The sequence below is a fragment of the Crocodylus siamensis genome, chromosome 4 (genome assembly GCF_052110815.1).
Source record: "Crocodylus siamensis isolate JL-2025a chromosome 4, ASM5211081v1, whole genome shotgun sequence".
NCBI lineage: Eukaryota > Metazoa > Chordata > Crocodylia > Crocodylidae > Crocodylus > Crocodylus siamensis.
Genome location: NC_143398.1, coordinates 1,886,468 through 1,901,568, shown reverse-complemented (window position 1 = coordinate 1,901,568; position 15,101 = coordinate 1,886,468). Strand labels below are relative to the sequence as shown.

At 62.4% G+C, this 15,101-nt stretch overlaps 1 protein-coding gene across 3 annotated transcripts; it reads right to left on the bottom strand.

Moving 5' to 3' along the window:
- Positions 1 to 57: 57 nt before the first annotated feature.
- On the bottom strand, positions 58 to 15,101 carry MIOX (myo-inositol oxygenase). Of its 3 annotated transcripts, XM_090041401.1 has the most exons (12): positions 14,688 to 14,801; positions 8,302 to 9,564; positions 6,841 to 6,959; positions 3,563 to 3,643; positions 3,333 to 3,413; positions 3,001 to 3,163; positions 2,853 to 2,920; positions 1,581 to 1,690; positions 1,340 to 1,407; positions 938 to 987; positions 746 to 858; positions 58 to 425 (listed from the first exon to the last, which is right to left on the bottom strand). In XM_090041401.1, exons 3-12 carry the CDS (start codon positions 6,865 to 6,867, stop codon positions 317 to 319), a joined length of 870 nt encoding a protein of 289 aa, XP_089897527.1. In that variant the 5' UTR covers positions 6,868 to 6,959; positions 8,302 to 9,564; positions 14,688 to 14,801; the 3' UTR covers positions 58 to 316. The 3 variants fall into 3 exon arrangements, with proteins under 3 accessions (XP_089897527.1, XP_089897528.1, XP_089897525.1); XM_090041402.1 differs by lacking the exon at positions 6,841 to 6,959 and having other exon boundaries at positions 14,688 to 14,800; XM_090041399.1 differs by lacking the exons at positions 6,841 to 6,959; positions 8,302 to 9,564 and having other exon boundaries at positions 14,688 to 15,101.

Here is a 15,101-nt window from a genome sequence, read left to right as displayed (position 1 = left end):
TGTTTTACCCCTGCCCAGGGGGGCCGAGCGGGGCCGCACTGAGGCAGGGGGCAGGCGAGCGCGCAGCACAGGCTTTATTAAGTCGCTTCTCCGGGTCGTGGTCGTTGGGGCTGCTCTGCCTTCTCCCCACCCCTCTTCATGCAGGTGCAGCCCCTGGGGTGGGTGGGAAGCTTTGTGCCCGGGTGTATGTCCTGGAGAGGCCTCTTTTCCAAGAGGTCAGCAGGAATCCACCCCTCGGCTGGGCAGTGCTGCCATCTCTCCCCCGTGTCCAGCCCTGGATGCTACAGGCCAGACTCAGTGTGGGGGCCTGCCCCCATCACCAGTACAGCTGTCCGGGGCAGTACTTGTCCACGAGGGACTGGTAGTAGGATCTCAGCTGCGTCATGTCAGGCAGGTCCTCGTTCTTGGTGTACAGGTCGAACTTGCTGCCGGGGAGTATATGGCAAGGGCCAGGTTAAAGCCAGGACCTCCTCAATTTGCCCCACCTTTCTACCCAGCTCTTGCCAGCCTCCTCCCCCAGGTTGCTGAGCCCAGCAGTGTCCAGGTCAGGGGGCCAGCCGCTGGCTGCCTGGAGAAGGGCTTTCTTGCCCAGACGTGGGTCCCTGGAGCCTCCAACCCCGTGGCTTTCCAGCCCCGTGTGCAAGTCCCTGCACTGGTGGCTCCCTGCAGCAGTGGCTGGGCTGGAAGGAGGGGGAAGCTCTGGATTAGCTGCATCCCTTGCCACCACCCCAGCAGGGGCACGCACTTGAACAACTGCACCCAGGGCAGCATGCGCCGGTCCTCGGGGCTGCACAAGTGCATGTAGGCGCTGCAGGTGTGCCAGGGGTAGAAGGAGTGGAAGCGGATCATGTAGAAGGCCTGCGGGGGCACAACGCGGTGAGGGGGCTGCCCCCGCCAGGTCTCAGCCCCCCGCCGCCCCTGGCCTGGCCTCACGTACCTCCGGGGGGAGGGCGAAGTTGTTGAACCTCATGACCTGGTACATGTACTCTGCGGGCAGAGAGCAGTGGGTCAGCGCCAGGCCCCCTTCCCGCCGCCCCGCTCGGCCTGTGCCCCCGGCTCGCCTCGGAGGCAGGGCGTGCGCCGGAAGTGTCAGCCCCAGTGCCTGACACCGCAATGGCCCATCGCAGGGGGAAGCAACTGCACGGCAGCGCCAAGAGGATCGAGCGCTCGGCCTCGGGCAGGTCCTGGGTTCTGCTTCTCCCTCTGCCACTGATGGACCCATCGCCCTTGGGCCTCTCCCTCCCCTGTCTGTGCCTGGCCAGGAAATGGATGGATGCTGCTGTTTCCCAGCACGCGCCCCGCCTGTGCGTTCCCGCCCTGGGTCCTGCCGTGTCCTCACCGTCATGGCCCCAGGACATGAGCACGTTCTCCAGGCCGCAGTGGGGCTGGTACATCCCGTACTCGGTGCTGAGCAAGGGAGAGGGGTGTCAGCAGATCCTGGTAGCCTCCCCCCACCCTGCTTGGTTGCCCCCCCCAGGGCCAGGCTGCCCAGCCCCACAGGGAGCTGCGCAGGAGGCCGTCATGCCAGGATTAGCAGGTGGGGGCAGGGAGGGTCCCAGGGCCAGATTCGGGGCGCTCACTTGTACAGGGGGTTGCAGGTGTCGGGGTTGTCGTGGAAGGTGGAGTCGCTGAAGACAACCGACTTCTGGACCTTGCAGCCCACGGGGAAGGTGTCGCCCACCACGGCCCACTGCAGGGAGAGCACAGATGAGGCTGGAGCAGCCTGCCCGTGCCCCTGAAGCGCCCGTCCTTGGCGCCCGGGACGATGCTACTTCCTATTGCTGGAAAACCGTGCAGCCCCATGCACGCCGCACTGGGTCCGGCTGCCACGTGGGGCTGAGAGTCCTACTGGCTTCTTCCTCCAGGGTTGAGCGTGTTAGTGCATCCCTGGCTGCCCCTTCTCTGTTAAATTTCATGGGGACCTGTCCACAGCACTTACACACCAAGGGCACCAACCTATTGCTGCTGCCAGCTGAGAGCCTCTCATCCTCCAGCCCCGCCGGCTGGGGTGCAGCATGGCCGGGCGGGGATCCCGGCCCTGCCACTGCCCGTGGTGCACGCACGCTAGTGCCTGAGCATGACACGCGAGCAGCTCCAGCCGTGGCGACCGTGACCTGGATGGGGTGCTCAGTGCAAGAGCCAGTGGAGACTGGATCAGACCCAGGTCCATCTTGCAACTCCACGAAGTCCTGGGACCTCCTGGCCAACCTCCTCCTGGCCCTGGCCAAGCTAGCGATCTACCTCACCGGGAAGGGGGGTCTGGCCAGGTGACCCCCAGGGACCGTGGGGCAGCTTTCCTACCCCTGGTCCCAGGCAGTTTCCCTGGGCAGTGTCCACTGGCAGCTTGGACTGGTTGGAGGGCCGGCGCGTGCTGTCCAGTGGGCTCTCCCCTTTCAGGTCCCTTATTTTGAACCTGTGACCTCCCTTCCCGGTTTGCCTTTGACCTCATCCCAAGACATTAATAGCTGCTTTCTCAGTAGCCTTTTTCAGGGAGGCTTGGAGTCTTTCTTGGTGGGCACTGGCCCATCATCCCTTAACTTAGCAAATAGGCCCGTGTCACGAGGGGGCAGAGCGCGGAGCTGGATGGGAGATGACTGGGTCTCTCCCTTGCAGCCTTTAAGGTCCCCCTCTATACTGCGCCTCATCCTCGCTGCCTGTCTCTGCACCTGCTCCAGCTCTTCTCTCTCCCGTTGGAGGTGCGGCGGCGGAGGGAGGTTGCACCCGGAGGGAGGAGTCGGTGTCCCCCTTCCAGAGCAGGCAGGGGAGCCAGCTCCTGCCTCTGCGGGCAGCTCCTCTGTGCCCAGCACGTGCACCCCGCTTGGAGCGGGTGTCCCTGGGGCCCCACCACTCACCTGCGGCTCCCCGGAGAGAGCAAGGATTTTCCCCAGGTCGTGCAGCAGCCCCACGAGATGAAACCAGTCTGCAAGGCAAGGGTGGGGGCAGCATCAGGTGGGCACCCCAGGGAGCAGCGGGGAGACCTGGGGCTCCCCTCGTTCCCACCTTTGTCAGGGTGCGCCTTGCGGATGCCCTCGGCCGTCTGGTAGGCATGGTAGGAGTTGGGGAAGTCCACATCCGGGTCCGACTCGTCCACCAAGTCGTCCAGCAGGTCCAGGGCCTCCATGATGCTCAGGCGGCGATGGGAGCAGGCCCCGTATTCTGCGTGCTGGGGACGGCCTGGCCGTGAGCCCCTGACTCAAGCACTGGGGCCGGGACTGGGGGGGTCACCCCAGCCCCCACCCTGGGATCAGGGCCCATCCGAGGCAGGTTGTTCGCAGGGAGGGTTGCCCAGGCTCTGGGGAGGGGGTGGCCGTGCACCGGGGCGGGGAACGTACCTTCCTGCGGACGAAGTCAACGGTCTGGTGCGTGTGCATGAGCAGGTAAGTGTTGTACACGCGGTCCAGGAGCGTGCCCTCCTGCAACGGCACCCAGCCTCAGCCAGGAGCAGGGGGCACGTGCGGGGCAGGTCGGGAGCATTGGCTGGTGCAAGCGTGGCAGCGCCGGCCTTTGCCAGCAGCAGCCTCCAGTCCTGCCCCGGTGCCTGAGGGAGGAGGGAGGAGCTCACCGTGTAGTTCCTGAAGTCTGCCTTGGGCTTGCCCGGCGCCGCCCCTGCCTCTGGACAGTACGTCTGCGAGGGGTCTGCGTCCTGGGGGAGAGGAGCCGTGACGGGAGGACGGACACGCGGCCTCCTAGCCCCTCCGCCCCACCGGCATGGGCTGAGCCGACGGCATGGCCAGCCATGCATCCGTCTGCGCCTGAGCGTGTTCGGGACGCTGGCCCTGGCCTTGCCCCCCTCCCAGGTGTCCCAGCATCTGCATGGGTCATTCAGGGCAGTGGACCTCTGTCCCCTTTACAGCGTGAGAGCACAGGCAGCCCGGAGCTGCCCCAGGCAGGTGCTCCAGGGATGTGAGGGGCCCCATCCTGTGCACCCTGCAGGACTGGGCACCCGGGAGTGCCTGCCTCACTTTCCCCGCTTGCAGATCCGCCCGCACCGCCGCGGGCAGGGAAAGTCCGGGGGGTCCCTGCTTGGCGCGACGTGCCCCTGGGCTGATCCGCTTCGTTGGGCTACTGAACGTGGGAGTGAGGGGCACGGCCTCTGCATCAGACCTGCCTGGACCCGCGGTGCGGACCCAGCCACTCTCCCTTCCAGCCTCCGCTGTGAGACCGGGCACGACGGACCCGGGTCTGACCCGGTCCAGGGCAGCTCTGCTGTTCTTACGACCTGTTTCTTTGCTGAAGCTGTAGCACGGGGCAGGGAGGAAGACGGCAGATCCCAAGAAACCAAGGAGGTTGCATTGTGGGCGCTATCAGGGCTCATGCAACTGCCTCTCGTTAGCTCTGCTCCCCGGTGACGAGAGCTCATGCGCCTCACAGGTGGTTGGTCCACGGCTAGGAACAGACGCTGCCTTTGTCCCTGGACAGAGTTTGACCCGGATCAGATGTACCCCAGGATGGGCACGTACACACGTCACCCTTGCGATCGGGGTTTAGTGAAGTTCTGCCTTTGATTCCAGGATGCAATCCCAGGTGCGCTGCAGCATCCCGGGATAAACCGGCAGTGCTTCTTATCCTGGAAACCTTGCTAGCTTTATCCCAGGACAGCAAACACGGGCGTCTGAATGACTGCACTTTGTCCTGGGATAACATGATGCACCCCGGGATAAACACATTGTCTGTTTGTAGCCTGTAAGGTGCAAATATCCCTTTGCCCTCAGAGCCTGAAGGGCCACCCCAAAACCTGGGGGCTGGAGCCCCTGAAGAGAGGCCAGATGACGACCAGAGCAGCAGAATTAGCCCTCGACAACGGGGAGAATTTGCCAAGCAAATCTCCTGTCTGGGGTTGGGCTGATGTGCTGCCCTCAGCAGGCGGGGAGACCCCAAATTCTTCTGGGGAAAAGCCCAGAGCCCCAAACAAGCATGCGGGGTCAGTGCCAGGTTCATCTGGGCCGGTTCATGGCTCCACGCATCGCAGGGCAAGGAGAGGACCCAGCGGGCCGTGGTGCCCAGCCCCTTTCAGGAGCTCTGATGTGGTCCCACCACTGCCAGGCCGGGTTGGGCACTGGGGGGACCCCTGGAAAGCGCAGCCGTTCTGGATGGCATCAAAGGTGCCGAGGTTCATTTCGACCAAGGGGAAAAGCTAAGGAAGCTGGTAGCTGCGGGCTCAGAGCGACTTTGGAGAGCTGCTGGATGACACGAGCTAGCTGCCCTGGATAGCACACCCCCCGGAGAGAGGTGGACCGGTGGTCACAGGAAGGACAAGGCCACCCCCGGCAGGGCTGCCCGGCAAGGCCAGGACGGGACAGAGATTCCTTGGCCCCGGGAAGGGAATCCGACCAAAGTTAGCGGCGCAAACCAGCCGCCCGAGCAAGGCCCTGCCTGTGCAAAGAGGTCTGACAGCCGCCGGCTGCAAAGCTAGATAAACAGCTTGGGACACTCAGAGGGTTTGTTAAGAAGGGCTCGGCGTGGTGGCAGGAGGCATAGCATTTGTTTGCCCACCGGCGCTGCAAGGAAGGTGTTACAGATGCTCCTGCATCACAGACACGGTCCAAACCTGCATGCCAGGTCTTTAAAACTTCCAAAGATGGGGACCCCGCCACCTCTCTGGGTAACCCGTCCCAGTGCTTCACCACCTTCCTCATGAGAAAATTCTTCCTAATATCCAACCTCAGCTTCCCTTGCTGCACCATGAGCCCATTGCTCCTTGTCCTGTTGTCTGTCCCCGCTGAGGCCAGCCCAGCTCCATCCTCTTCGCAGCCTCCCTGCAGGGACCTGGAGGCTGCTATTCAATCCCCCTCGACCTTCTCTAAACTTCATGCCCTTGTAATGGAGAACGAAGCTCTGTGGCCTCAGGACGAGATCTGTTGGACCTGGCCACCGGGTTCAGCTCTCACAGGCCTAGCTGTAACCTCTTGAGGTCCCTTCCAGCCCTCCTCGTCTGTGATTTTATGATAGATTCTGCAATTCCCGGGGGCTGGACTAGATGACGGGCTCTCTTGAAGCACCAGTGCTGCACACGACTGGCTGGGACTCTTCCCTGTCGGCCCCTCTTGGATCAGACTGCACCCCCCATTCCCTAGGCCAGGGGTTTTCACCCCGCGGGGGTCCGCAGACTATGCCTAAGGGCTCCACGGGAGATAACTGTGATCAATCAGAAGCACGTGAATACCCACGCTTGCAATCCAGAGGCGTTCGCACCTCCATTCAACATTTTCTTTCGAAGGGTCTGCAAATGAATAAAAGGTTGAAAACCACCGCCCTAGACAACCACCAGCCTCTGGTCCAGCAACTAATTCACCAGCCTCGGTCCCAAGGAGGTGTGGGATAGATTCACCTCCAGGCAGGTGAGGGCTTTTCTTTCTGCTCTGCCTCTTGTCCTAGCCTCACTTCTTCCTGCCCTGCAGCACGCTGCCTGCTGCTCATCCCTCGCAGCCCCTGAGCAAGTATTTAGTTCATTTGCCGCTCTACGGGCTGCACCGCATCCTCGTTCTCAGAAAAGGAAAGTGCATGGGTACATCCAGACCTTTCCCCTTTATTCCTCCGTTTCCTCCCCACGGACCGTACACGTGTCGCTGCAGACAGATTCATGGGCTCATTGGATCTGCTGTATTTAAAACAGCGCTGGCCAGCTAAAAATGCATACGTTCCTTCAGGGAGGAGAAAAGGCCACGGATCTACAGGTCTTCCTTTAGCGTTAAGGATGCCAGTGAGAATACGTCAGCTAGATGGAGGCAAGAAATAAACCCTGGCAAAGGAAAGAGAAGGGCAGGAGGGGTTTCCAGCTCCACCCAGCACTTCACTCCACAAAAAGGGCACAGGGGAAGTCCGCGCACGGCAGGGACCTACTTTGTGCAATGTGGCAGCAGGAAGCATGGACCTCAGCCCCAAATTATACCAGCCGCAAAGTGCTCGTGGCTGAGCCCTGTCGGCCTGAGTGTCCGTGGGTCCATCCTGCCGGCTCCTTTCTGTAGGGCCAGATACCAGGCTGCGGGTGAGGGGGGTGTGAGGACACTTCACCCGGCCCCTTGCACACTCCAGCATGGCTCAAGCCTGGCCGTGGCCTGGACATGCCTCCCGATATGTGGGCACAGATGATACAGCTCCCGAATACACAGGATCCTGTTGGGCAGGCAGGGTCCGTGCCAGCAGGAGAGGGCATGGGGGGCTGCCCAACTGAAGGCTGAGGGGGCCAGGGTGCGCCGGGTATCTGCCAGGGGCTGGGGATCAGGCTCTGCGGGGAGGGCAGTGGGATGGGGCCAGTACCATCCGTGAGGGGAAATGAGGGAGGTTGGTCGCAATCACACCCCGCTTTGATTCCTGCTCCAAAGTTTGAAACCAGTTGCCTGGTAGGGGCCAAGGGAGCCGGTGGCTTCCAGGTCTCCTCTTTTATCACCTTCATTCCTGCTAATCTCGTCACCCCGCAGGTGTTAACAGGCCGTGATCTCCTTTCTTCTTCCTTTATCCTGGCTGTTGTCGGCCTCTGCTCAGCCCCCCGGCCCACCCAGTACAGCTGCATTGTTACCGAGGACCCTGCACTGGGCAGCTTTGTCCTTTGGGCATTTCAACCCAGGACAAATCAGAGATGGGGGTCGGGGGGGTAGAGCAAAGCGCATGGAGCTGGCTGAGCATGGGGGAGATGTGGGGTGCAGGGGACAGAGCAGAGCCGGGGGTGTCTGAGGGGCAGGGGCAATGCGCGGAGGGCAGCGAGGGCACTTCGGGGCCGTGGGGGCATGTCTGGGGGACCCGTGCATGGGGGTGCAGGGAGCAGCTCTGTCTGTGGCCAGGCTGGGGGTACCAGCCCCAGGTTTCTGCCCTGCCCTGGAGCTGCAGCCAGTGCCCCCCAAACCCAGATTTGTTTGCAAACAGCTTCCCCCAGCCCGAGGCCCCGAGCATATCAGGGCAGCCTCTCATTTCTTTTTCACTGGAAAACAATGTGCGTCTTATTATGGGACGATGCCCCGCACCCCCTGCACGCCCTTTCCAAAGCCTTGGAGGAAAGGGGCATCGGGAGCTGCTGCGCGCGGCAGCGAGGGGCACGGTCGCTGAAGCAGAGCTGCCTGGACCCTAAATGCAACAGGGAGAAAACCCTGGTCAGATCCAGGTCACTCTCCCTTGCAGCCTCCGCATGACACAGGAGACTGGCACGATGGACCTAGGCCTGACCCGGTCCGTGGCAGCTCCGGGGACACTGGGAGCCAGGCAGGCACGAGCCCGCGGGGGCTTGGGGCGACGTGGACGGGCAGGGCGCAGCAACTCGGGAGCAATTCCTCTCCCTCGGCCCCGTCCGGCCTGCTGGTCCATACTCACCGTGCGAACGACCTCCATCCCGGCTCCTTCCCTGCAGCCCCGGGAGGGAGACGGTGCACGTGAGGATGAGAGACGGGCACCTCTGGGGCAGGGACGGATGCCTCCGGGGGTTTATATGGGGGGACGACTTATGCAAGGGCTGGGGCTGGTCGCAGCCTGTGCCGGCCAGAGCAGCAATGAGTCACCAGTTAACCAGCCCTTGACCAAACTCTCCGGCCGCCGAAGTGGCCTCTGGGGGGTCGCAGTTAATGTTTGAGCCCACGGGCCCCTGGCAGAGTGGGGGGAAGAGCCTGGGCAGGTCGGGGCCGGGGGCGGTCGCTGGGGAGAGAAGCCTGAACTTGCGCCTTGTGTAACCAGGCGGCACCGGCCAGCGGCACGTCCGGCGAGCACGGCTCGGGGGGCGGGGGCACCCAGCGGAGCACACCGGGGAGGGCTCCTCACGTGGCCGGACCGTTCGGGGCAGGGTGGGAGACCGCAGGGGCCTCGGGGCTCCCACCTGCACCCCAAGGAGGCTATGGAGGGCAGGGGGTCTTGGCTGAGGATGTCCGTGCCGTCCAGGAGTGCGGGGATGGAGGTTATCCTTTGTCCTGGGGAGGCACAAGCCTGTCTCCAGAGCCAGTCCTGGGCCAAGACCAGGGGCTGCAGCTACGTGCACAAATCCCCTACGCAAAGGGCAGCCAGACCCCAAAGCGCCTATGCAGTCCCCCGACCCTACAGGCCTCCCCCTCGAGCCTAAGTCACTTGGGGCAGCTAGCCTTCTCTCCATGCGCTCGTCTAGGCAGCGTCCCTAGCGTCTCCCTCGTGGCGCCCAGCTCTTCCCAGCTAGCTCAGGCAGCAACGGGACTGCGCAGCCCCAGCCGCTTCTCCGCACGTGGAGATCTTGCGGCTGCAGCTGGGTGGAAAACACGCCTCACTGGATTTCATTCGTCATCGTATTGTGCTCCTGGCCCAGGGAAAGCAAAAACCGGCCTGCGTCGGTGCCCGGAGGGAGGAGGTGGATGTCGCTCTCTCTGCAGCGTGGGAAACGTTGGTTTGGAAGTGCAAGCTGCTGCCGTGGGGATGCTCAGGCTGGGCCCAGCTGGTTTCTGACCTCAGCGATATATTCGATCGCGGAGCCGGCTTAACGTTTCCGGCGCAGCCTGGCCTCAGCAGAGACGGTTGCGATGCCCAGCTGTACTTGCCCGCACTGACATCTCCCAGGCCAGGGGTCTGCACAGGAATTCATTGGTCTGGAGAGCTGCAGCTAAGCAGGTTCAGCCGTCCCTGAGGACATAACGCAGACCCACCGCGTGAGACGGGACCTCTCCATCCTTCACCACCGTGCCACCCCTTGTGTGAGCTGGCCCCGTTGCTGAATGGAGACGGGTGGCAGCACAGCAGCCCTCGTCACAGCGGGGGCTGATCTTGCCCCCGCGATGGGCACAGCAGAAGCTGGCGCTGCCCCGGATGCCCCGTAGCCGCCTGCCCCGGGTGCTGCACCTTGCTGAAAGCAGGGAGGCTTTCCCCCGGTCCCTCCTCCTGGGATGCAGGGCAGCCCCGCAGAGCCTGCCTCCGATGCCCTGCCCAAACGGGTCGGTGGCCCGCTGACCCCTGCTAGCTCTGCTGCCGGCCCTGTCCTTCAGCGTCCCGGAGCCGTGGGGCTCCCCCCGGCCCAACTCAGCGCCGTCCGAACCAGCCCCCACAAACCCCGTGTCCGACCTCGGAGCCACATGACACGTCGCCCCGGCGCAGCCCCTGCCCAGACTGGTGCAGACGGGGGGTTTTGCCTGGCCTGGGCTCTCTGGAGCGCATATTTACAACTTTTACAGCAGCAGGACCTTGGCTGCTGTGGTCCCCGGGGCAGGTTCAGGTCTTACGTTGCGTTGGGCTGACGGTAGCTCTACCAAGAGGCTGGACGATGGGTTTGCCTGGGCTGGTTTGGACGGGGCTGATCCTGGACTAGATGCGATGTGTGGAGCTCCCTGCCAGCCCCCAGCTCTACGATACACAAGGGAGGCAGGGTAGGTTTGCACTTTATAGACTAACCAAAGCTTTTGCAGGCTAGAGCCCACTTCCTCGGGCACCGTGAAAGGACGTGCAGGGAGCGGTGCATAGGGGGAGGGAGATTTGGCCACCAAGGCACAAGGGAAGGGAAGGAGCTGAGACTGTTTTCTAAACGTTTGCTGCCTGCGAACAGCCACCCTCCCGTCAGCGCTGAACTCCAGGGAGGCCACGCGTCTCCGCGCACCGGATGTCAGAGGGGCGATCGCTGTTTTGTCATGCCGGGGTGGCCCCGTCTGTCCGACGCAGACTGCAGAGGGGCGCTGGGAGCAGGTGACGGCAGCGGTAGGGTTGCAAGCAAACAACTCCCAAATGTTATCGTGCACGTTACTCAGTCCCGTGGCGATGTGGTCCGCGCGGATGCCGGGGCACAGAGCGCATCCGGGTCCTGTGCAAGGCCTGGCGCCTCGGCGAGATGGGTGGTCAGGCGAGCTGTGGCTTGAGACGCTGTTCGAGGGCGAGGGGCCGTCTGCAAGCACAGGACTGTGAGACAGTCATCCTCCTCCATGCACGACATGTCGAAGGTGTCCAAGCCGGGGGCTGTAGGCGACGGCCAGAGGGCTTTGGGCGTCCGTGTCCCGGGCTGATACTGGAGCAGGTCGGAGCAAGGTCCGAGTCTGGCTCTGTTGATTCGAGTTGCGCGGCTGCACGCGGAGGACTGAACTGCGATGGCAGCAATCCCCGCGCCGGGTCCCGAAGCAGTCGTGGGCTGGAGACGGCCCGTCCCCCGGACCTCAGCCTGCCAGACCCCCGGGGCTCGGCGGGGGTGGCGGTATTGCCGGTCCCTCTTCCCACGAGCTGTCTTGCCTCCGATGCCCCCGTTCAACATCCTGCAGCTCAGGGGTTCGCGCAGTTCTTCCATCCCCGTTTACTGGCAGCCTGGACCTACCTCAGCACGCAGCTTTGTTCTCCTGGCAGAAATGCAGCTGAAGTAGCCTTTGCAGTTTGTTTTTACTTCCTATTTGACTTCTTCGTTTCTGCTATTTCTCTAAGGTCCAACGCCGCTCCACCCTGTCCCTCCACTTTCCGCCCTTCACGAAGGAGCTTCCTTTGCTGACGACTTCCACGGAGACTTGCCCCGAAGCTCCCTCGGGAGGCGGCCGTTGCTCTGCGCTAGGTCCGAGGCCGGCTCATTCGCGGGCCTTTCGCTCCAAGCACCGTCAGGCGTGCCCTGGGCCCGAGCGCCTTTGCTTTATCAGTGTTTGCCCCCGTTGGAATCGATAGCCTGCCTGGCAGGCCCAGTTTTGTTTGTCCCTCCACCTAACTGGTGTCAACACATGATCGCTCAGGCCAAGGTGCTGCTCTGTGATCCGATTTTCTGAGAATAACCTTGCTGCTTACTCTGAAATCACCTCGGCCCTTGCAGGTTCAGTGACTGCTCAGCGAAGAAACCGGTCGGCTCCGATATGCGGAAACAAGCCCCGGGGACTCTGGTGACACCCATCTGCGGAGGAAAGTCCCCTTGCTGCGACAGGGTCCCAGGCCGCAGCATCCCAAAGGAGCCGTCCTTGTACCGTCAGCTGCGGGTTGCTGGCTTCTGAATGAGTTAGTCTATAAAGTGCTACCCACCCGGCCCAGTCCGGTATCTTGTCCGCTGTTACTCTCCCCCTCTCGGGATCAGATATATTGCCCTGAAGACCGCACAGCCCTCTTCTTGGAGCATCTTCTGCAGCTCGGCACTGCTGCCTGCGATGCGGTCCTGGAGGAGCCGGACCCGACAGCTCCATCAGTGCCGCCCCCGACCTGCAGCGAGTCCTGAGTTGCCCTCTCCGAGCTCTGCAGAGGCCCCTGCAGCTGAGTGGTGCTGTAAGATCAGACCCACACCATGGTCAGGGTCAGGAAGGGATTTCCCCCACCCCGGTCAGGTTGCCACTGTCTTGGGGGGCTGCCTTCCTCTGCAGCAGGGGCACGGCCTCTGCCTGGGGTCTCTGGAGTGGCTATTAACAACCTGGCATCAGGTATCCAGGTTGCAGCTGAATTGCTCTAGAGGCAAAAGCAATCAGGGCTCGTGGTCGAGGTGCTATCTTTTAAACCAACTAGATTTTTGCAAGAAAACAAAACCATTTTTTTTTGCAAAAGTCTAGATGGCCTAATAGAAGATATCACTTCTGCCATGAGTCTGGATTGCTATCAACAACCTTGCAGCAGCAGGACGTTGGTGGCCGTGGCCCCCCTGCTTTCCCAGGGGCAGGTTTGGGTGTGATGTGCCACATCAGGTAGTTTTACAACGTTGAGATGGTGGCTTTGTAGCAGGTGGTTTGAGCAAGGCTGATCCTGCCTCAGGTCCCTGCCAGCGCCACGGCTCCACGACCCACACTGCGCGCCTGGCAGACAGCCGGGCACTGCTCCAAGCTCGGGGCTGGTCGCCCCAAGCTCCAGTTTCGGCTCCAGGTGACGCACAGCCTGCCCGGACAGACCTGCCCACCTGTCCCTGCGGCCGAGCGGTTCCCTACCAATATGTCCTCCACAGGAGGTCTATATTGAGCAGATTTTTTTTTGATGTTGGGTGGTGGAACCGGAGTGTGCTCCATCCACTCCATGCATTGACCTGGTATTGCAGTGTTTCCAGGGCCGGTGCAAAAAAACAGAAAAAAAGAGAAAAAGCTGGTTCCCTACCAGGGCCTGGGGGGTGAAGCTCTGTCACAGGGTGCATGATGCACCGGGATGGCGAATTAGTCGGCTGTGACTGCATTAATGAGCAAGAGCCGCCGGACTTGCCAGAAGAGGGCACTGAGACCTCAGGGAAAGCCAAGCAGCGGGGAGCAACCGGAGACCTGCAGAGCCATCCTCCTCGTCTTTTGGGGCGGTCTGAAATCACTGCGGGGAAAGGAGCCTGCGGCCTGTGGTCTTGCTGCCGTGGCGCAGGGAATTGGGCACTCCTGCCCTCCAGTTTGGGGGAAAGCCCAGCTGAGCCATTGGCACGGAGGAGATGCACCCTCCCTCGGCAGCGGCAAGCGCTCAGATACAGCTGTCGAGGAAGATGGGGCGGTCGTGTTGTCATCGGGTTGCACAAAAGTTGGCTCAGGCAAGGCCGTTCGATTGCTCTGTTGCGGCCCCCGCCAGTGCGCACCCGTCTGAGCGGGGGGGGAAATCCCTTCCTGCCCCAGTGCAGTGGGGCTCACCCTGAGCGCAGGGGCAAGACCCTCCGGCCAGGACCCCGCGGGGTGGGTGCCAGCAGCAGCGTTGTATCAGCACAGAGGGTCAGGCAGGGTGGCACCTTGGAGACTAACTTGCTCAGAGATGCAGGTGCCCCACCGCGAGGACGCAGCGCTGCCGCGGACAGAAGCTGCGTACCGTGCGGAGGGCTCTGCGGCCGTGCCGCTGCCACGGGGGTCGAAGCCACGACAGCCCCGGCTGCATCGCTCCTTCTTTAGACGGCCCGGCAGCAACGTGCGTGCCTCTTCCTCCGGGCAAACGCACAACCTGATGCAAAAGCAACACGGGGCTTGTGCGGAAAGCCGATGTGACCCCATGAGCGCGCGTTTCATAGTTTCATAGTCTGTAGGGTCGGAAGGGACCCGAGTAGATCATCTAGTCCGACCCCCTGCCATGGCAGGGAATAATACTGGGGTCAAATGACCCCAGCGAGATGTTCATCCAACCATCGGATGAGCGTTACGGGTACCCCTTTGCGCCCGCCTGCGGAGGAAACGAGCTGTTGCAGCCCCCAGCACCGGAGGCCGGACTCGAGCTCGGACTGTGCTTCGCTTTGCTCCGAGGGTCCCAAGTTCAGTTTTCTGCGCACCGGTGAAGGGGGAGGTCACGGTCCGGCTGTTTGCAGGGAACAGCCAGATGAACGCAGCGCTTCAGCGATTGCCCCTACGCAGACACGGGCGCCGAAACCCGTACGTGTGCAGGGGGCTGGGCGAGGCGCCCCTTGGGCTCCCTTCCGGCCCGGGATGCTATGAGCTTAATATCACATGCAACTGCTCGGAGGCGACCAGCCCGTGGCGCGAGCAGCCTCTGTGCGCAGCAGCAGAAAGCAGAGCAGCAAATTGGGTCGGGGGTGCGGGGCAGGGAGCAGAAAGCAGAGCAGCAGATGGGGCGCTCGGCTACAGCCTGCCAAGGGACGATGACTCGGAGCCCTGGGTTGTTTTCTTCCAGCCGAATGTTTGCAAAAACTTTTCTCACCTGTCCACTCAGCTCTATCCCAGGATTTTTACTGCCTCCCGGGCATTTCTGTAAGCAATTAGCACAAACACCGAAGGCAGATTAGATTAGCAAGAGCCCTCCCCGAGGGGGACCACAGTGGTCAGGGCCGGGGAGATGCAGAGCTCTCACTGCTAACATGGGGCCTTTCCACCCGGAAATCACCCCCCAGCCTGAACCAATCCCCAAATACTCACTGGGACCAGGAGCAAGGAGATCTGCGCTGCTCCAGGACCTGCCCCGCAACCACGGCTAAGTTTCGTGACCGCCCAGCCTGGCTCCTGCCCCGTCCAGCCACGCGGTTTATTTTGGTTTTCTTGTCTTCTCGCCCTGGAAACTCCCAGCTCTGAATCGGTGAATCTAATTAGGCCGTGCCTGCTGATGAGCATTTGTCTGGCGCTGGACAGGCGTCCCAAGGGCGACAAAGCGACCAAGCCGGGGAAGGCTGCAGTTTCCGTCTCCTAGTCCTGGCCCAGGTCCGACACGAGCCGGGCGCGGGAGCGGTTCTGCTCTCTGCGTTCCCCACGTCGCGCCGGCATCCCCGTCCCGCGCGTGGGAAAAGAAAGGCCGCGGTCGTGACCTCGGCCCTTCCTTCCTGCGTCGAGTCACAG